At 23.6% G+C, this 21,845-nt stretch overlaps 6 protein-coding genes across 6 annotated transcripts; 1 reads left to right on the top strand and 5 right to left on the bottom strand. All coding sequences in view use genetic code 6, as the record gives it.

Moving 5' to 3' along the window:
- Nucleotides 1–117: 117 nt before the first annotated feature.
- TTHERM_00194320 (protein transporter SEC13) lies at nucleotides 118–1,705 on the bottom strand (the record flags this gene model as incomplete). Its single annotated transcript, XM_001017185.3, has 9 exons — nucleotides 118–186; nucleotides 249–437; nucleotides 490–705; nucleotides 763–890; nucleotides 985–1,126; nucleotides 1,178–1,259; nucleotides 1,312–1,445; nucleotides 1,573–1,638; nucleotides 1,703–1,705. The coding sequence occupies 9 exons, from the start codon at nucleotides 1,703–1,705 to the stop codon at nucleotides 118–120; spliced, it is 1,029 nt and encodes a 342-aa protein (XP_001017185.2).
- Nucleotides 1,706–2,962: 1,257 nt separating this feature from the next.
- On the top strand, nucleotides 2,963–3,629 carry TTHERM_00194330 (EF-hand protein; the record flags this gene model as incomplete). Its single annotated transcript, XM_001017186.3, has 3 exons — nucleotides 2,963–3,256; nucleotides 3,322–3,430; nucleotides 3,484–3,629. The coding sequence occupies 3 exons, from the start codon at nucleotides 2,963–2,965 to the stop codon at nucleotides 3,627–3,629; spliced, it is 549 nt and encodes a 182-aa protein (XP_001017186.1).
- Nucleotides 3,630–4,814: 1,185 nt separating this feature from the next.
- TTHERM_00194340 (transmembrane protein, putative) lies at nucleotides 4,815–5,827 on the bottom strand (the record flags this gene model as incomplete). The annotated part of the gene is made up of 2 exons (XM_001017187.3): nucleotides 4,815–5,641; nucleotides 5,800–5,827. The coding sequence occupies 2 exons, from the start codon at nucleotides 5,825–5,827 to the stop codon at nucleotides 4,815–4,817; spliced, it is 855 nt and encodes a 284-aa protein (XP_001017187.2).
- Nucleotides 5,828–6,537: 710 nt separating this feature from the next.
- On the bottom strand, nucleotides 6,538–7,827 carry TTHERM_00194350 (hypothetical protein; the record flags this gene model as incomplete). Its single annotated transcript, XM_001017188.2, has 1 exon — nucleotides 6,538–7,827. The coding sequence occupies exon 1, from the start codon at nucleotides 7,819–7,821 to the stop codon at nucleotides 6,538–6,540; it is 1,284 nt and encodes a 427-aa protein (XP_001017188.1). The 5' UTR covers nucleotides 7,822–7,827.
- Nucleotides 7,828–8,681: 854 nt separating this feature from the next.
- Nucleotides 8,682–9,817, bottom strand: TTHERM_00194360 (derlin-2 protein; the record flags this gene model as incomplete). Its single annotated transcript, XM_001017189.3, has 6 exons — nucleotides 8,682–8,823; nucleotides 8,873–9,025; nucleotides 9,121–9,260; nucleotides 9,323–9,416; nucleotides 9,526–9,599; nucleotides 9,671–9,817. The coding sequence occupies 6 exons, from the start codon at nucleotides 9,815–9,817 to the stop codon at nucleotides 8,682–8,684; spliced, it is 750 nt and encodes a 249-aa protein (XP_001017189.2).
- Nucleotides 9,818–10,898: 1,081 nt separating this feature from the next.
- TTHERM_00194370 (cation channel family protein) lies at nucleotides 10,899–20,793 on the bottom strand (the record flags this gene model as incomplete). Its single annotated transcript, XM_001017190.2, has 22 exons — nucleotides 10,899–11,084; nucleotides 11,142–11,279; nucleotides 11,332–11,408; nucleotides 11,469–11,631; nucleotides 11,691–12,209; nucleotides 12,264–12,878; nucleotides 12,935–13,564; nucleotides 13,619–13,984; nucleotides 14,038–14,333; nucleotides 14,390–14,610; nucleotides 14,666–14,929; nucleotides 14,980–15,302; nucleotides 15,359–16,474; nucleotides 16,561–16,993; nucleotides 17,047–17,756; nucleotides 17,810–18,199; nucleotides 18,279–18,644; nucleotides 18,709–19,075; nucleotides 19,129–19,448; nucleotides 19,504–19,666; nucleotides 19,849–20,283; nucleotides 20,408–20,793. 22 exons carry the CDS (start codon nucleotides 20,791–20,793, stop codon nucleotides 10,899–10,901), a joined length of 8,484 nt encoding a protein of 2,827 aa, XP_001017190.2.
- Between the last annotated feature and the right edge of the window lie 1,052 nt (nucleotides 20,794–21,845).

Genomic DNA, 21,845 nt, shown 5'->3' on the forward strand with positions numbered 1-21,845 from the left:
ACTAATTTGATTTATTATGTAGAATTAATATTTATAAATAACTAAATTAAGAAAAATTATTTAATTTTATTTTTATTATAAATTGAATTTTAAAATTATATTTAATGCACAAATCACTCAATTAGCACCATTATCTTCATCTTAGTCAATACTGTTGATTATTTCCCATTCTCCTCTATCATTTTCCTATTAATTTGTCACAAATTGTTAAATAAATTAAATATTCAAATGATAAAAATAATTTTTACTTGATATACAACAACTTAATTATCGTTATTTTAAGTAGCTGCAGATACTGCTAACATATTTCCTGTAAGAGACCAGCTTAATCTCCATACAGGTCCTTCAAAATTACCTTTTAAAATTGTTGGTTCAACTCTATCATAACCATCTTCAGTTTAGTTAGGATACAATTTCCAAAGTACAACCTTAGAATCCTATTTAAATTAATTAAAACTCAGATTAACTTGAAAATAGTTTTTTTATTACTTCTGAGCAACTTGCAATTAAATCATAAGAATTTCCGATAGCTGGGCACCAAGCAACGTCTCTAATCCAATCTTAATGGATATCCTTCAACTCAATTATTTTTTTGTAGTTTAATTTATCATTTTCAATTGAAATACTCCAGACTTTTAATGTTTTATCACAGCTACCAGTTACTATTTTTGGGAAAACGACCAAGCTTTTATCAATTTAATCAACCTTTTTTTAAGAATAATATATGTACCTTGTTATAATAAAAAATTTGCTAAAATATACAGTCATTTCTTCACTAAGTTGGTATGGTTACCATGATAAACTATTAACACCTAAATCATGAGCTTACCAGTCAGAAGAGGAGAAAGTGTTGTCTTTTTATCTTTAGCTTATAATACATACTTTGCCACCTTTTCATTTAATTATTTATATATATTTTTTACATTTAAATTGAATAAACGTGTTTGCATATAAGCTTTATTTATTTTTAATATATTTGTTTACTTGAAGATGCAGCAGCGAGGTGAAGACCACATTCCCAAGGACTAAATTAAAGATAATTCATAGATCCATCAAATTATTTTTTCCAAACATTAGTCCAACTTCCTTATTAACTTTATGAAAGCATATCTCTATGAATAGCGACCTGTTAAATATTTTAAATTCTTGTTATCCTTTAATTAAATAATAGTTTTACGCTTTTATCAAATGAGCAAGATGCTAAAAGTGTTCCGAAACGAGGGTGAGCCCAAGCTATTTTCCAAATGGGACCACTATGGCTATTTTTTAATTTTAACTTTAATAATAAAATTAAAATGGATTTTTTATTACGGATTTTCGTGTTTTTCAGTAGTGATAGTAACTTTATTTCCATCATTTCTACCAGAAGTATCAAAAATATGAATTTTTCCATCATTAGAGCAGGTAGCTAATCTCTTTCCGTAGTAATCGTATTAAGCATCGTGCTTTTTTATAAATTTTACATATATTTATTTTTACTGGAAAATATACTTATCAATTAAAAGCAAATTTCATATTTGATTAATGGCATTTGCTACATTTTTATGATTTGAAATATAATAAATATATTACTATCATTCCTTCATGATTTGCATGCAAATTTAGAGTTTTCATTGGCATCATGGCTTATTATCCTGACTTTATATTATTAAATTTTATAAAATAAGATTCTACTTATATAATTTGAATGCAAAATGATTACCATTTTATCTTATTTGAAATTTTAAAATTTAGAATCTATAATTTATTTTAATGATTTGCTAAGTTTATTTATTTATATTAAATTGATAGCTAAAAGATATTTTTAAGCTTTTATAATTTATTATTTTTTTATAAAAGTTCTTTTAACCAATATATTGCATTTTGCATAATATTTATATTCATTAAAAGAGCATATTGTAGTAGAAACAGCTTTAATTGTTTTATTATCATTTCTGGTATTAAAATAATCAAAATTTATATACACATTAAATTATTTCATTATGCATATATACGTACAAACTAACAATTACCTATATTTTACAAACGTGTAAAAAATTGCATGAGTATTAAATCTACAAATGATGAAGTCTATTTCAGTTGAAAAAAAATAAAAGTTTTATTGAATTACAAGTGGTTTAAATATAAATTTTAAGCATTCAAAATATTCAAAAAGCTATCAATACTTTAAAACAGATAAGTTATTATAAAAAATATAGAGATTAACCAAGCTACAAAAAAATTTTATTTTAAAGAATTAACTTTAATTTAAAAAAATTAAAATTAAGAAATAAAATATAGTCTCGGTAATTGTTAAAGCTTATAACCTATTCCAATTTATTTTTTTTTAAATTTAATTTTCTATGCTGAGTGATTGGTGGGAAGGAGCTAAAAAAATATTGCTTTAAAACAAAAATACACAATAAATATTTAAATTAAAAATGTTAATTTAAAATTTTATAAATAAAGAAACAAAATAATAAAAATTTTAGGGTTTTACTTAATTTAAAAATAAATTTAAATGTAATAAATTACCAAAATTTGCTTAATAACCTAAATTAATTTTAAATTATTATTATTATTTTTGAATATAATTTATATTATTGTGTAAGATAATTAAGAATTTAATTCATAATTTGATCATAATATAAGAGATTAAATCTTTTTAAGCTATGGTTAATTAAGAAAAGCAATAAATGTATTTTAGTTATGATAGATAATAAAGAAAGAATAATATATTTTAGATAATAATTGATATGCTATTTCAAATTATTTATAATCACTTAAATTATGAATTTATTTTTAAATTATTTTGAATTTATATTAATCAACTGGAAAGATTTTGATTAACAAAAATCAAATTATAACTATGTAATTTTATTTGTGTGCTTATTATCAATTTATTAATCAATCATTTAATCAATTATTTAATAAATTTCAAATATAAAAACAATTAAAATTGCAAATTTAAAAATCACTACAAATGATAAACAATTATAAGAAGAGCGGAAACATATTAAACACTTAGAAGTTTTTAAAAACAAAGAATGTTAGGTAATTAGACGAAGAAACCCTAAATGAACTTAGGGAAGCATTTAACTTATTTGATACCTAACATTCAGGAGAAATAGATTCGAGAGAGTTGAAAGCCATAATGAGAGCATTTGGATTAGATGTTAAGAAAGATTAAATTACTCTGATATATAAGGAATTAAATAAAGATATAAATGAAGGCATTAATTTTTAAGAATTCACAAATATAATGGCACCAAAACTTGTAAATAAACCTATCATTTAAAATTAGAGAAATATTAAATGTAACTTAAATTCAAAAATAATTAGGGTTCAAAAGATACAAAAGAAGAAATTGAAAGAATATTTTAATTGTTTGACGAAGAAAGATAGGGTAGAATTTCATTTTAAAATCTTAAAAAAATAGCTTCTGAAATAGGTAAATATAAAAGTTATTTGACTAGTATTTTCTAATAAATTTATTTACAATAGGAGAGGAAATTAGTGATGAAGAATTATATGAAATGATTGAAGAAGCAGATAGAGATGGAGATGGGTGTTTAAATTTTAATGAGTTTTATAGAATAATGAAAAAGAGAGAAGATCCTTTGGATGATTATGATAGTGATCTTGAGTGAAAATAACTTTATTTATTAACTTATTTTTATATGATTTAAATGCAATGTAATTAATTTTGTTTTCTAAATCTTATAAAATATTAATAAAATTAGTTATTAAAACTTTTTATTTGAATTTCTAAAATAAGATACATTATACATATATATATATATCTTAAAAATTTATAATTTAGAGATTAGAAAAATATTTATTTGCATATAAGGTTATGATTTTATTAAACAAAGTCTCAAATCAAATGTTTTTTACTGGAAAATCTTCTATTCTACAAATCTAGCTTGGAAAATAATAGTTTTAAATTACAATTCAATTTTATTATTGTTTGCAATTATTTAAAGTTATAAAAGATACAACTATTTCAAACTTAATATTTTAATGATCCAACTTTTTTTTGTAATTAAGCCTAAAATTAAAAGCATTCTTTGATAAAAATTAAATATCTTTTTAAATAATAGCTTTACAAGCATATAAAATTATATGTTAACTTTATATTTATTAAAAAGTTAAATAAATTTAAAAAAAGAAAAGAAACCTATTCCTGAGATGTCAAATAATAATTTTAAGCTTAAACAAATGCAAGAGTTAGGCAGTATATCATTTACACGACTATTAAAATAAAAAGATAAATAGTTTTAAAATATGGTAAAATAAAATATTCTAATTAATTTTATAATATAATAATTAAGCCAATTAAAAAAAAGCAGTATGAAAATAAATAGTTAAAAATAAATAAAATATTCTAATTAGTTTTTATATATTTATCTGATTTATGATATTACAAAAACTTTTGAATGAAAAAAAAATTTAATCAGTTACTAATTATTAGAATTATAAATAAAAAAATAATGTTTTTTTTGAATTGTATCTGTATAAAACAAAAAACTAATTTAAGCTAGTATATCTTTTTTTATTTAATTGAAATAAAATTGTATTTATTTTATGGTCCTTTATATAAAAATAAAATATTAACAAATTTAAGATTATTAATTATTTACATTGTAAGTATAAATAATATATAATATATTTATATAAGAGTGCTGAATTATTCTAAATAAAGAATTTTTATATTTTTGATAAATTTTAATATAATTTTATAAATAATTATAGTATCTTTTTTGAAATGCATGTATGTATGTGTTAATTAGTATCTTTCGCTTTTCAATCATCACATTAGTGTGATTGATTAATCACATTTAGTTTTTTATGTTGTTAAAAAGTATTTCATTTGAATCTTATTTAAGCATATTTTTAAGCAGAGGAATCATAGAAACGATGAACATAACTAAAACAACTCTTATGGCAGTACTTACTAATCTCATTCTCATTTTTACATTATTGTTTGAGTTTCCCATAAACAGGAATTTTCCTTTTTACTGAACAAATTCTACAACCTTTTCATATACTTTCTTGAACATTCTTTTCATAAATTAAAAGAAGTCTATTCCCCATCCTTTCATTCTAAGTCCAAGATTAAACATTGATTAAAATAGATGAACTAATCCTTATGCATTCATTTCAACTGTACGTGCTATTTCTCCCATAGCTTAGATTACAAAACCAAAAGAATTCAAGAACATCATACTGTTTTGCATAAAACCTTATTAATTAGGGTCCATTCCCATACCCATTCCCATGCCATATCTACCATAGCCTCCTCCGTACATACTACTTCCTAATCCTCCATACATACTGCTGCCGTAGCCACCATACATACTACTTCCGTATCCACCGCCATACATAGAGCTTCCATAACCTCCATAGCTACTTCCCATTCCTCCGTAGCTACTTCCCATGCCATATCCACCCATAGTTCCCATACTTGAAGTACCTAAACTTGAGTTTAATCCATTAGTTGCAGAAGTTGTTGCTAATTGACTTGAGTCAGTTCCAAGAGTATTATTTGTTGGTACTAATGCAGATGTAGTATCAGTGGCTAGCTAATCTGCAGCAGGTACAGGAGGTAAATTAGTAGCGTTTGATTGGATAGCAGCTGTTAAATTGGAATCTACTTATCCTAAATTAACAAAAATATTTAAATAAATCGCAGTGATAAAAATAATTAATAAATATTTCTAGCAAACTTCTACAAGTAAGTCAAACAAGCTTACATAATTCATGAATAAATATATTGATTTGCTTAGAAGCTTTATAAATAAATAATGAATTAATTACTTCTCTTTTCCCAAGGCTTGGAAATCATTTCAAAGATGAATTATAAAATAAGTTAAAAATGGTTTTTAGAATAAATTAGGAATTGATGAATCCTTATTTAATTTGTTAGTTTATAATATTTTTTATATTATTATTCTTTATACGGATTTTTGTGGGAATGAAATGAATATAGATTTATAGTTTTGATTAAAGAAAAAAATAAATAGGAATATATTGTTATTTATTTATTTGTTTGTTTGTTTTTAATTAATTATGATGATTGATGATGAGTTTTGAAATTATATTAAATAAAAATGAAAAGAATATTAGAAAGTTAATTAATAATAAATAGGTATATATTAGTACAATTAAAAATTTAAGTGTTTGTAAACTTAAAAACTAAAAGATAAAATAGAGAGTCATGATGCGTAATATCTATTTATGATATCACATTTCGACAACTCAATTATAGTTCTTCTTTCTAAATTTTCTTTCACCTAAATTTGATTAATTTTTTATATTAATTATATTTTTTGGTTTTAAAGAGATAGAGAAAGTGTGCTCATTTTTAACTTCATTTAACAAGTGTTGATTTTCAATTTAATTTTAATAGTAAACATGAATATCATATAGCATGTCCTGGCATTTTTATTAATTTTATTTTTTTTACAACTTTTTTTAGCTTAGTTATTGTTGTTATTCTATTTTAATTTTCTAAACCATAAAGATAATGTATGCATTTGCGTTACTTATTAATTATCATTTAAATATTCTTGATAGATTTTTAGCATATTACTCCTCTAGCTATTGTTAGCTTATTTTCTTTTGCTCTTCTTTCTACTTTTTATCCTCTATTTCTTGCATAGATTTTAATTAGTTATTTATTTACTTTTAATATACAACGTTAACAGCTGTTGAATGTGGATTCATGTTATAGCCTGCCTTATCTCCTTTTGGCAGTAAATCAGGTTTGTATTTTTTATTTAGAGATTCAAATCTATTTTATTAAGAATACCTACTTGCTATAGGTTCAACAAACCGGTTTTAATTTTATCCATTAGCAAATTTACCATTTTATAATTTTTTAGCATCCGTGTAAACTGTGGAATTATTAGTAGTGGGTTAACTTTCAAAATTTTAAGTTTCTTGACTAGGCATTAATGGCATATTTATCATATAATTTTAAGGTAATTTTTCATTAATAGGAACAAATACAGGCATTATTGGCGCTATAAGTTTCAATTAAGGCTCTTCAATTTTAGGAATAGAGGGTGGATCATATTGCTAGGCAGCAAGAGGTACAGATTTGTAATTTCCACCATTCCTTCTCTAAAAAAAGGATGGTTCACTTGAAATGAGCTCTTTATAATCTTCATATTATTTTTTGATGGAATTAACAACTTAAGGAAAATCATTATTGTAAATATTGTAATTAATATAATTTTCATTCTCACTAGCTGTTACTTTATATTAATGTAAGCTTGATACTTGTAAATTTTTTAAAGGACTACTAGATTCTTTAGAAGCATAATAATTAGGAATATTATTCATGAATTAAATTTAACTTTTAGGAGTGTCATGTTAACTTTTATACGATTGCTGAATTAATTATTGTTTTCCTATTTTTGAATCTCCATTAAAATAATCTTTATAAAATCTTATTGGTTTTTCATACTATTTCATTTGAAATGAAGATACTTTCTCATGTTCTCGCTTGTACTTTAAAATTGTATCAAGCGATTTCATTTTCATATTCTATTTATACCTTTCTTTCTAATAAGGAGGAGTGTGATTCCTGTATGGCATTAATTCTGGTAATTTTAAATCTTCGTATCTTAATTGTGTTTTATCTCCATCATTTTATGGTTATAAAATGCCTAATTCCTCTAACTAATCACATCTTTGCTAAAATTTCCATAGATCATAAGGAAGACTTCCTTTTTTGTAATAAAATTCAAATGGATTTGATATTTTATTGAAACCAATGTTTTATTTATTGCTATCAATAACATCAACTGTGTTCTTTTAATTAAATCCAATCATTTATAAAATAAATATCAGAAATAAACAAATATATATTTGTTACTCACTGTATTTTTTGAATAAAAAGACAATTTATTTCATGTATGATTCTAAAATAGATATAATCTTATTAAAATTACAATTAAAAACAAAATCAATTTTATTTTTTTATCTATTTAAAACAGTGATCTCTCATAATATATTCCAAAATATTCTATCAAAGTAAGGAATGTAAAATCTATAGATTATTTAAATATTTACTAATTTCTCATTCAAGTTTAAAAAATTCTGCAATAGCTGATTTAAAGATAGTAAAAAATATGAAAAAACAAAATTTTTTAATATTTACTTTCATAAGTAGATGTTTTAATTATTTTTTATTTTATTTCAAAATTATTCTTTACAGTGTTTCTCTTAAACCTGGTAGAATTATTCTGATTTGTAAAATTAATTGGATAGCTTTTTTAACAATTTATTGCTTTAAATTAATTTTAAATATTTTATTTGAATTTTGATAAATATTTAAGATTAAAAATAATGATTTTCTTAAATAAAAATATTAGTGATGTTATTTGCATGATAAAAAATAAATTCCTTATAGTAATTTTATTGCTTAATTTGGAATATTAGTGATGTTATTTTTCTGAAGAGAGATTCAGATTTATTCTTTAGAATAATTTTCTTTAATACTAATTGGGAAATACATATAAATACTTAATTAAAATAATGTTAGTATATTTATAAAGTAATTTTTTATTTATTTATTTATTAATTCGATTTTAGGATATTTAAGATTATCTTACTTAATTTTTAGTTTTTATTCCATCAATGTTTCAATTTGAAATTAGTAATAAGTTATTTGTGTTTAGTGTTTTGTTTTATCAAAATAGGAACTCATCTTAAGCATTTTAATTTTAAATATCTTCTGCGGCAAAATAATCATCACCTACATTTTCTTCATTTGCATCTTCATCATCTGGAATCTTTTCGTCTGTTATTTTTAACAACTTGCAAAGCTTAACACTATTTAAAAATATATTTAATATAAAAATCTTGATTATTCAATTATTACAAATAGCGAGGAGTCTTCATGATGTTAGCACCAGTACTAAGTGGTAACTTAGGATAGACATCATAGAAGAAATAATATACATGTCCAACGACTATTCCTGCTAAATCACTAACAACACTTTGGTTCAAAAATAACTGCATGAGAATAAAAAACCTATTAATTAACAATTACGTGTTGAATAACTAGCTAAAATTTTTGATTAAATTTTTTGATTGAAAAGTTAGCAAATATTTATAATAAATAGATACCAAGCTAAATAAGGAGCTTATATTGGTATCAAACCAAAAACGTGAAACATTGCATTTTTATTTCTTCTGCACCATAAATACAAAATCATTGTTTCAAAAGAGCCAGATAAATTAAATAATCCAAATAATGAAGCTATAACCTTAATATTTAAGAATTTAAATATTTTATATTCTAGTAGAAATATTTTAAGGATAAATTTACTGTTAATTGTAGTACTCCAATCAATAAAAAGTAACAATAATTTGCTGTATTTCCCCTAAATGTCTGATCTTCTAATTTGCTTGAAAATCTGCAACTATTTAAATTTAAAAGGTCATTGTAAATTTATAGCTATTGCAAGATTCTTAAATTTTTAAGATTATCTTGCTTGAATATATTTTTATAATTTGTGTAATTTTATTTACAATAAAGTAATCTTAAAGAGTGTAATGAGCTTCATTTCTCCGAAGTAAAATAAGTCAGTCAATAATCTCCATCCCTATTTTATATTTTTATTTTTAGTTTAGCTATTATTTCCAGAGTTGCTTATTTTAAAAACTAAAAAAATACTTGAAACTTAAAAACTATCAGCTTTAAATTAAAGTATAGATTGTATGGTTAAACTATTTCTGTATATGTCATGACTGATAGTAGAAGTATCATGCCACACATAGTCCTAGTTATTGGCGGAATTCCGCTTAAAATATCCTCTAACATTTTACTATTCAAAATAAATACTATTTGAAATTTTTAGAATATAAAAAATTTGTATAATATTTGATTAATTTTTTCCTTTAATTACTAACCTTATTCTTTTCTAAATTCTGTAAAAAGAAAGAAAAAATAATTAATCAGATAAAACAATAGTAAACTTGAATTATGACAGAATAATACAAATATTCTCTAAAAAATAAAAAATTTTTAACTATTTATAATTAATTAATTGGTAAAAAAAAATAAATTAATATATGCAAATTAGACACAAATAGAAATCAATCAAATTGATTCCCATATATTCTATTGAGTTAAACAAAATCAAAATAAATAAATGAAGTAGAAATTTAAAGAGTTCTAATTAATGAATTTAATTTATTTAAAATTAGAATATTTCAATCTAAATAATTTTAAATTCACAAAAATTAATACTATTTTTCAATTCATTTTAATCTTTCTTGCAGAATTTTTAATTTTTGCTTTCTATAGGATAAGCTTATGAATTTATAAACTGTTTTATTCATAAAATATGCTTAAATGTAAAATATTTGTTCCTAAATATAAATCAAGCATTCAATAAAATTTGTCTATTTTTAATTTTTTTAATTATTTTCTATTTTATTATCAAAATAAATTGTGAATTTTTTCTAAAAATTTAAAAATTTAACAACAAAAGGATTTTTTTTCCTTAATCAATTGATAATCGAAATTTATCATTTAAATATTAATACTTTTTTTTATAATTAAGAATAAATGAGTTAAACAGAATAAAATCTAATCTTGGTAAGAACAAAAATGATTAAATTCAGATCAAGGCAGGAATAAGTACTTGTTAACTTTTCTTTTTTATCAAAAATGCTTTAAAATATTTATTATTTTAGCATTAAAAATTTTTTTTAATATTAGTTTTAAAAATAAAATTTATTTTTAATTAAATATAAAAATTAGAAATTCACATATATGAAGCAATTATTTTTAAGTAGTAGTAAAATAATTAAGTTAATTTAATTACAATTGTATATAAATTATTAATTTTTAAAAATTTATAATTGTGTTTGTTTTATCAAAAGAGTTTTTAAATTTTTCATTTATTTTTTTTCTTTTCGATTTTTTTAGAGGAAATCTTTTCTACTTTAGATGTGACATCCTTTAATCCTGATTTTAGTTTCTCAAATTTATTTTCAATTTATGATTCCTAATTTTAATCCTCTGATTTACTTAGTGATAAAGCCTTTAGTAATGGGAACCATGTTGTTTATTACTTATTAAGCTATTTAATAAAAATATATATTTAATAAAATTGTCAATAATCATTAAATAATATTACTAAGTCTTATATGTAAGACTCAACACCATTATATTCAGTGCTATCTTTACATTTTAGGTGATAAATATAGTATACATAATACCAGAGTTAATGCTACTTCTCAATATGTATAGTAAATCCTCCAGGTACTTTGTCAAACTTTTATTTATAAAATATTGTTTATAATTTGGAACTTTTTTTAGAAATTTACTTCGTTTCTTGATAAGCCACATATAAAGCAAACGTTATTTTTGTCTTCCTCCTTTTTTTGCTTTTCATCTCTTAATTCTATCAAAATTTATAATAGATGCTTAAAATGATTATTTTTAACATAAATAAAAGTATTACATGCAAAAGTGTCTATGATGATACCAAAGATGAAGTTTAAGAACATAATATTAATAATCATGAAGAAACTTAAGTCAAAGAAATATCTAAATATAAATGTGCTTGGATCTTCGTAACTAGGCTTAGCAATAGCTTCACCAATACCTGCTGCATGAAGAAGACCCTATTTTAATTAAAAGAGCATTTACTTTCTAAAACTAACTAAGAATTCATTAAATTTACCTAGTTTAATGTATACAAATAGCACTAGAAGAGCGTCGTGCAAGTATTTTAATCACCCTTTTCACCATCTAATCCATAGACTTCTGTAGTTTTGTAGGTTTGATCAGAGAAGTAAAAAGCAAAAATAGAATAAATATAAATAAGCACAGCTCCCAATAGAGTTGTTAAACCTATTTGTCTAATATTAGTTGTAACTGCCTTAACAACATTTTGAAGAGTAGGGAATCTAGCTATAATATCTAACAATAATAAACAATAGGTTATGTCAGATACAAATAAACCCATAGCAGAAACAATAACATAGAATAATAAATATATAAAACTTCCTTAGCGCATCATAGTTTAGAAGTTTCTCCAGTAATAAAAAAATGCAACAAAAAAGTGGCCAAAATCTCTTTTACCACTTTTCCAAAACTCCTCTGCATTTGGACCTTTTGTCATTAAGACACTAACAGCATCTCTTAGACTTAGGTATTTAGCTTCAATAATTCTTTCTTCCTCTTAAGGTTTCTTAAATTTCTATTTTTTTAAAGATTTTATTTAAATAAAATTCTAAGTTTAATAACATTTTACTTCGTTTTCTTCTTATATTGCATGCCAAGAGCGTTTAATAATTAATGGACCATGAATAATGATATAGAAAAGAATGATGATTAGTACAGTTATAAATTGAATTATTCCAAAAACTACAGTAGTTGTTAAAGCTCCAGGATTAATGTAGTTCTTAGCTTTCTAAAACTCTTCGAAAGTTAGTTTATATGTAAATAATATTGTTAAATTAATAGCAAGAGCAAAAGTGTAAGATATAAGCATAAGTGCTTGTAACCTGTTACTTGAAAAGTTAAAAATCTATTTCTTCAAGAAAGCAAGATGTTCCATTTCATCAAATAAGTCAATTGTTGCCTCAACTAAACCTTCTATTTTTTCACTAGTTGTGCTACGAGGAATTTCTTCCATTAAAGTTGCACGACTATTTTTGCTCAAAAGCCTACAGATAGGCTGAATTGGGAAATAAACTCTAATCAAATTATTCTTAAAAACAACTTCTATTGAAGCTGTGTTATATTTAAAGAACTTCAAGGCTGATACGTATTCATCTGGAGGATTTTCAAGCAATTGCTTTACATTCTCGTCTTTATCTGAAAGTGTTGAAATTAATAGGTAAATGTCAAACACTCCTTCTAGACTCTTTTAAATTTGAAAAAATAAATTTATTATTAAATTATTTTGAGCTTAAAATTTACCTCATCAAAATGGCTATCCAATCTATCTACGATCTTTCTGATTTTTTCATCTGAAAAATTTAATGTTTAGACAAATGAAATATTCAATTGCTACAAAATCTTCTTAAATTTATCATCTAAGATTTGGAATAAGTGATTGAAATCCAAAGTTTAGCACATTTATTGAAGTATGTCTTTGGAGGGATCACCTTCAATCAAAGAGTAAAGTAATTTAAATGACTTGCTTATCAAACTCTCTAACTCTTCCTTATTTTCTTCTGTGTCAAAACCGAGAATGTAATATTATTTATTTTATTCTTGATTACCTTGGAATTTTTAAAGGAGGTCTTTGCAAGTTTCATTTATTTTACCTCTGCACATTGTTATTTAATTTTCTACACAAGGCCCTTATATGGATTCTATTAAGAAATCCAATATCTAATCAATAAGATCTATGCAGTGAATATTCAAATATTTAACTGCACTTGAAAATAAGATAGTTGTGTTCATAATAAAATCGATGGATTTTCCTGATTCTTGTTAATCGATGATCTACTATCTCAAGTGATTCTAGAATTGATTATTGTGGCCTTCACAGAAAAGCTAGAGTAATCTATAAACTCTTCTGATTCTCCTTATTTCTTGAATTACCTTAATGTTTTATTTAATAAATTAAAATATTATATTAATTAATAAGCATTCTACATTCTAAGGAATTTATGATTCTTCGTCATCATCTTAGCTATCCATCACATCTGCTGCCTCGTCGTCAGATAATTTATCATCAAAATCTTCATCATTTAAATTAATTTGTTAATCAAGAGCTTGCTTTTATTCTTCAATAAGCTTAAATTCAACTTATTTATTGAGCTTTGACATATTTTTTTTAATTAGAAGCAAACCTCTAGTAATCATATCGTAGAGAACTCCTAAAAATTAATTATTTGAATCGCTAGACAAAGCTTTAAGAAATTCATCCTGAGTTTTAGCATTTCCACCAATCAATAAAGCTATACCTAGTAATATAGCTTCTTCTTTTATATCACTTGAAGCCTGGGGATCTTTAATAATCTAATAAAATAAATGTATTTAGTATATTAACAAAAAGAGGTAAGTAAAATTACTTCAACTATCATTTCAGCCACTCCTTATTGAATTAGTTAATTTTATCTTTTTATAATTTCTTCTTCAAAGCCTTCAAGTGAGTCCCATAAATCAATAGAATCATTACTTTCTGGGTTTTCAAGCTCTATAATTTACCTAAGAACTTGAAGTCTCTTTTTCTCTAATTCATTTTATGTGTTGTCGTAGTCATTAACGAATCTATTTTGAACCATTAACTTAATCATAGCTGTAGTTAGTTCTGAAAACTCTATGGTACATAATCCCTGGAACGCCTTTAAACTAATGTATTTGATATCTAAATAATTATTTTAGCATTAATTTAAAAATAAAAAATAAATATTTTATATTTACCTGTGAAATAATCAACAAAATTCTTGAATTCTTTTCTTATTTCTTCTTGTAAAATTTCTGATTTTTTCAATTTCTTAATAACATCTAATAAAGTGGCTTGCTTTTATGAAAGTTAAACAGTGCTTTCATGAGATATTTAGATCGTAGTAGAAAAATAATCTTGTAAATTTTTTTATGTTTAACGAACCTCTAGTAGATTTGGAATTATTTAGCTATTGATACTATTTGATAATAAAACAATATCGCCTTTTTTTACATATTATGTTAAAAATTTACTTATGCTATTTGAGTTTCTAAATTGATGTAAATCCTCTTACAACTAACTAAATGAGGATTCCTTTTAATTTTCTTTTATGAGTTTGCTTGAGCACAGAAAGCTAAGAAACTTTAATAATTGACTCAAGCAATTGAGTTAAAAATTATTTTTCTGAGCTTGTATCAAGTAGCTTTTTACATAAAATAGTGTCGACACATAGGAATAGAGATTCAAATATATATTCCAATTTTATTTTCTAAAGAGATATTTTTCCTTTATAGTTTCTAATATAAAATTATAAAAATTAATATTTCGAAGTAAAGAAATAAATTACAATAATTAAATATCTTGGACATCCAAGTTATTGGTAATTAAAATTAGATCATCTTCAATAGATTAGATGATAAACTTTTTAATTTCGAGAAGTTAATCAGACATTTCTTTTTCAGTGTCAAGATATACGTGGAAAAAGAAGAAATATAAACTTCTCTTAACGTAGAAGCAATTTTTGAATTTAATGAGGAGTTCCTTTAATTAGTATAGGGAAATGTAACTTTGTGCTTTACTTTCAGTGGCATTATTTTTTGAATCACATACAGCAGCCATTAAACTGAGCAAGCTATCAAAGTAATCTAATTCTTATGGTACATCAATAATCTTTTAAAGAGTAAAATAAATAGAAAAATTATTTTTAAAATGTAAATTGAAATTACTTCTTCTTAGCCTGAATCGACAAAGTTTTAAAATTATTAACTAGAATGTATAAGTTATTTGTATGAAGGATCATCAAAATTAATAAAAGAGAGAAGATTCTAATTCTCTTTACTAGTTAGAAGATCCATAATAATTGTTTAGTTTTCTTTTACAATTATATCGTTAACATAAGGAATTTTCTTCAATATATCTAGATAGCAAGAAACTAAATTCAATATGTTATGTGATTTCAAAATATTGATGCAATTAAAGATTTCCTTTACGAACTTACGACAAATTTCTTCGTGCATAATAAGGAGAGAATTCTGTTCTATTAAGGGATCTAAAAGAAGATGGGGATATGATTATGGTAAATACTTCATGTGCTTAAAAATAAAATCAGTTACTTAATCAGTAAGCAAAATTTGATTTTATTTGTTTCCAATAACCAATCTTCCCAAAATTTTATAGCATAAGCGTAAAATACGAATAAAAACAGAGGTATCATTAAAATTAAGCTTATTTATTCCCTCTTCTTAACGCTTACGAGTGAAGGTATTCGCATCATAGTTAAGCAAATCTATTATCTATTGATATAAGTAGCTGTTTCTAATCAGTTCCTATGAGTACTAATTTTTTACCTCATCTTCTTCAAATAGCTATTCTATAAAATTAATTGCTTCTTATCTTATTCCTTAATTGTAATCTTATTTTTAATTCAATAAACGACCTGTATCTTCGCCCTACTCTATTCCAATCACAGGTAAGGGTAAACCCTGCAACTTCTAGGCTTAAATTTGAACAATCTACTAAAGATTGATCTCTACCTTCACAGCTTCTTTTATGTTTGCTTCTTCATATTTGAAAAGCCAATTTTCGCTTTTTTCAACTTATTCAGACAAATTATCTTAAATTTACTTCATGCTGAAGTAGCTCTGAATTTATTCGTGGTCTTCTAGTAGTTATAGATTTTACAGCAAATTCAAAATTTCTTATCTTTCTGTGAATAGCATGTTAAGAATCTCAAAAGAATTATTAACTAAATCTGAATTTTAATAAAGAGTTAAATCTTAAAATATAGCAACTACATCTACTTTTAAGCATCCTCTTAATTTAATTGTGTTCTGAAAGAATATCTTATTTTATTAAAAATAATTTTTTAAAACTTAAACAAATGTAGCTAAAATTGTTATCATTTTATTAAAATTAATTAATTAATTACTTCATCTAACATCTCCTAAGATCTTTTAGCTAGTGCTTAACTTATTTACCTCCTTTCTTATTCAGAAACATCCTATATTCCTTCTTCAATTTTCAATTAATTAGAAAATACTTCATTAATCAATGGACTTTTATCTCCTTGTATATGGCTTTAGTTTACAGAATTAGGAGTATCAGATGGATTCCTTTTTCTTTAAAATTGTTATATAGGATTTTCTATTTCTAAAGGTTTCATAGACGGTTTTTTTTTAGAATTTTTATTCATTGGCTTAAAAGTAGTAATCAAGTCAAATTCATTCTTAAACTTCTTCATAAATTAAGTGATTCTCATATCATTTCTGATTAGAATTACTTTTTTTAAGATTTCACAACAGATTGTTTTGCATTCGTGCACAATTAGATTATCTTCAGTGTGCTCGTATCTCCCTGTAAACCTAAAATAAAAATTTAAAAATAGCTAAAATTTTTTATAATCCTAAATAATTACCTTGAAATTTAAATATGATTTAACTTTTTTAAGGCTTAAGGAATATTTCCTTTACTAATTGTAGTGCGGCAAGATAATAATTTCACTACTTCTTCTGCAGCTTCTTCTTCATTTTAATTTCCAACATCTAATGAAGAATCCAAAATTTTAATAATATTCTTCACCAAACTCTCGAGTTCGTCACTGTTATCGAAGAAACCAAAATCAACTAGATCTTAAATCATTTAAAGAATGCTGTAAGTCAAAAGATTTTCTGGTTCCTTCAATGAGCTCATGTATTTTGATTTTGCGATACCAATAATATACTCTATAGAGAATACTTTCAAATGGTTTGAAGCATAAAGTAATGGTGATACAAAACTATTTAACCCCATAACCTTTTCTAAGTTTTGTTATTGATCATAGACACTTACTATTGATTTAGCTTTTTCAATTTCAGTCCAAACTCTTATATTGTTAGGTAATGAAAACTTTTTGAAATCTGAAATATCCAAATACATTGTGTGTATAAGCATGACGAAGCTTCTTCTTAAGTAGGGATCAAAGAGACTATTTTAAACTATTTCGAAGCACACTCTTCTTTTATAAACATGGACCAACTAATTGATAGCTGTATAATTTCTAGATTTACATAGGTCACTTAACATTCCTATCATCTCTGAAAAATATTCAAATTTATCTAAATTTTCTTGAGACTCTGTAGACATTTCCTTTTTATAAATAAAACCCATTAAAAATGATGTTTATCTTTATTATTAACTACTTAAAATTTTGAAAGCAGCATAAATTTTCCATAGTTTTCTTTAAAAGGGCTCTAAACCCAAACTTCTCCATTAATATACTTCACTGCTTAAATGATCAAAGGTTTGTTTATATCCACTTAACGCTATAGAACTTAGCTAACTTTATTTTAACTTACTTGTCCTGTTTCATCTTCATCGTTAGATATAGCGTCCATCCCACTAAGCAAATAATTTGAAATTAACTCTTAATTATGAACAGGTTGACCATTGCAGAGTATTAGTGCCCTTATGAGTTTAACATATTTCTTGTTTTAGTTCTCCATTAACATTTACAAGAATTTATTCACAGTCACCTCATCGATGGTTTCTAAAATTTTTTTATTGTTATCAATTAGCTCAGTTAGAGTTTCCTAATATTTTAAGATAAATTAAAAAAAATTAAACAATCATAAATATCTACCAATATAATATAGATATATAAAAAAATACCTCTGATCCAATATCACAATAGCCTTCTGTCATTTCAGATTAGAAAATGAGTAAATTGATCCATTAAGAAGCATAAATTTCATTAGGTCTATATTCCTTTATAGAATTATTAATCAAAACATTGCATAACTTAAAGATTTTGACTGTATCAGGATCTATCTAATCAAGCTCTTTCATTTTATAAACCTCTGTTTTGAATGGATAATAAAGCAAATCAACTAGTAATTCAATGAATTTATAATCTTTCATTATTTTTTGGCGTTTTGGAATGGGTATACCTTCACATTCCAAAGGATTTTTGCTCTCTGTTTTGACAACAAATAAAACTAAATCAGAAAGTATTTATCCAACTTTTTTAATATATTCCTAATAGTCATAATGATAAATATGATTTACTTTTGTTTTTATTTATTTCAATTTAAAAATTTACTTTTTTAGGTAAGGGTTCTCTGTAAGGAACGTTTCTTAACTTCTATAAAAACTTATGGAGTATATTCAATGAGGAGTTTACATATAAAATATTTTGCTTCTCTTCTTCTGTTAACTTTATTACTTAAAATGCATTTTCTTCAGTGCTTCCCTTATCAACACAAGTTAGCCCATTTCTATAAACTTCAAATTCACTATCATCAATAGGCTTGTAAATCATATTTTCAGTTACATCTTTAAAATCAGTAACATTTAACTTGTTCTCAGAATTTTTTTCATGCTTTTAAACAGTATATTGGATGGATGAATTGGCCTAAATAAATTAATCATTGATTTTTATAAGATAGCAGTGATTATCCTCCATTATTCTAATTAATTAATAAATAATTTAAAATGCTTTTAATTTTTTTTAGCTTTTTACTCATTTTCATCATTTTAAGTAGATACAAACTAGATTTTACTAGAATTTTCTAGCGTAGTTAAGTCATCTTTAGCCAAGCAGGGAATGTATTATCCTTGATTTACTTGCTGTATGCTTAAAACCTTACCAGTTAAAAAATGTCTAATTTTAAAAGATTAGGTACTCTTCTTATCTTGGTTACTAAGACTGCTCACAGGTATATTGCTACCTCTATCAAAGCAGGAGTCTTTTTCAATTTCCCAAATAGAAGCTACTGAATACTTTTCTAATTCATATTCTCCCTAATACTTTCTAATATATGCTTCTGAATATCCTTTTTTCTAAAAATATTTATGTAAAATACAATAAATGTTATTTTATTAAATAAAAATTTACATTATCATAAGAAATATCTGCAGTGAGTGCACCTTGCAATTCAGTATGATATAAATAAATTAAATCTCCTCCTTTAATACTGGTCTCCTGATTTTGAATATAGTCACTATGAATATGAATTTGCCAAAAGGCTTCTTTTACTTTTGTCAAAAATACTTCTACTCTATTAATTATTAATTAAAGTTCGATAAAAATCAGCAAACCTCTTTCTATTAAAGCGAAGTTTAATTTAAAAAATTTTTTTCTAGAGAAAAGAATTGAATAAAGTTTAAGCTAAAACATAAATTAACGATTTATAAATGTAATTATCATGAGAAACTTAGATACAAATAAGTATGTCTTTACCTTTAACGATTTTAGTATTTTTAAAAGTCTATACTTTAGTAGTAGTTTGTAGGAGTAGGACCTTAGATGATCTTATCTTACTAAGTTATATTTGATGGCACAAAGTTAGCCCAACATTATTATTTCACATTAAAAATTGATATTTAATCTTTATATTATATAATTTCTCCTTCCTTACGTAGCTTATATTTAGGTTGAAATTTAAAAACCATCCCTCTCTAAAAAAATTTAGTAACTTGCAGCATAAAAGCTGATTTTTCACTGACTGAAGCCTGCAAAAGACCATTTAAAAAAGACTATGAATCTGCATGCATTAAAAATATTTCCTAACCATAGCAAACAAAATTTCCTTTAACTGATTCCAATTATTTCAGATTATTTGCCTTTTCAGATTCTTTTGCAATTTTCGCAATCTTAATCTTTTCTCTTACTTCACTATTTTAAAAAAAATGTTAAAATTATTCATATACTTCATTCAAATTTGTTTAATTATTAGATTTGAAAACAAATATGTTTGTTTTAAATTAAACAAGTTTGATTTTATTTTGCAAATTTTTACTTCAAATACTCCTTCATTCTTTCTTAGTCTTCTTCGCTAATGTCTATATTATCCTTGCTGCTCTTTAACTTTTTTTATATTTGGTTTTTTTCTTCCAAAAGCTTGCTATACTTTTTATGGGCATCGTAATCGAGCTTGGGCCATATTTAAAAAACATATTCTCTATAATTCTTGATTGAGAAGACATTATCTTCTGGCTTTTGGCTGATTTGCTGATCTTAATTACTGGTATTGGCAAATATGGATTTTGATTATTTTTCTAAGTAGATTTCGTTATTTGTAAACCCCGTTGTACACATATAGCCATAGTGAGCTCCATTAGTATTATTTTTATCCAAGAGGGTGCCCTAAATTGTAATATAGTCTCCAAATTTAACTTAGCTCATACGAAAAATCTATGTTTTAAACTATACTCGTATGTAGTTTCTAGTTAGATATAATAAACAGTATTGATAATTGAAATAGGATTTAGCACTTAAATTTATTTTGATAATTTATTTAACAACTCCTTCTTTGTAATATTTTGTATTTTTTAATCAGATTCTTATATTTTTTACAATAATAAAGTAATCAAATATTTTATGGACTATTTGAATGATAATTATAGACTTAAAGTTAATGTAAAAATTTTTGATATCCACCACAAATAATTTAATTTTTGATAATACCAAATAATATTGGCAAATAAATACTACAAATTAGTATCACACTTTAATATGTGTAACATATTCTTATTAAACAAAAATATTTGAGACAAATTATTTTAACGTTTATCAATATGTTCTTTCAAAATTTTAATATTTTTAAAAATAAATTTAAAGCATTTTACTCTATTAAGCTAGACAATTAACAAATAAATAAACCATTTTAATTAAGGATTTATGTTTTTATAAAGTAATATAATGGTATTTTTGTTATAAATAAGTATTTTGTAACTTCTTTTCTATCAAAAAAAGATATATTTCATATTTATTTATTATTATTATATTTGTGATTAAATTCGAATTATCTTTTTTATAATTGAAAATTGAAACTAATTTTTACGACTTCATCAATCAATTTAATTAATTTTTATAATTTTTCAATTGATTTTCTCATGTTTTATAAAATAGAAAGATTTGTAACAAAGTTCGGATTAATTAAAGAAATTATATGATTCCTATTAATTTTAAGTAGTAAAAATTATAGAAAGGTTTTTTATTTATAATTAAAGACCATTCGAATTTAAATTATTTTTTCAAGTAAAAAATTTACTAGCTCTTTATTTTTTATCTCTATTGTAAGGAATTAAAATAAATATTATTATTCAAGACTATATAAATAAGTAGAAATAAAATAATAATAAATTTTAATTTAAACAATTTCTACTAATTGTGTGCTTAATACAATAAATATTTCAAAGCGAATTAAATACAAATAATTTTTGTTGGTTGATTTT

This window comes from Tetrahymena thermophila (assembly GCF_000189635.1).
Source record: "Tetrahymena thermophila SB210 genomic scaffold scf_8254617, whole genome shotgun sequence".
NCBI classification, from domain to species: Eukaryota; Ciliophora; class Oligohymenophorea; order Hymenostomatida; family Tetrahymenidae; genus Tetrahymena; species Tetrahymena thermophila.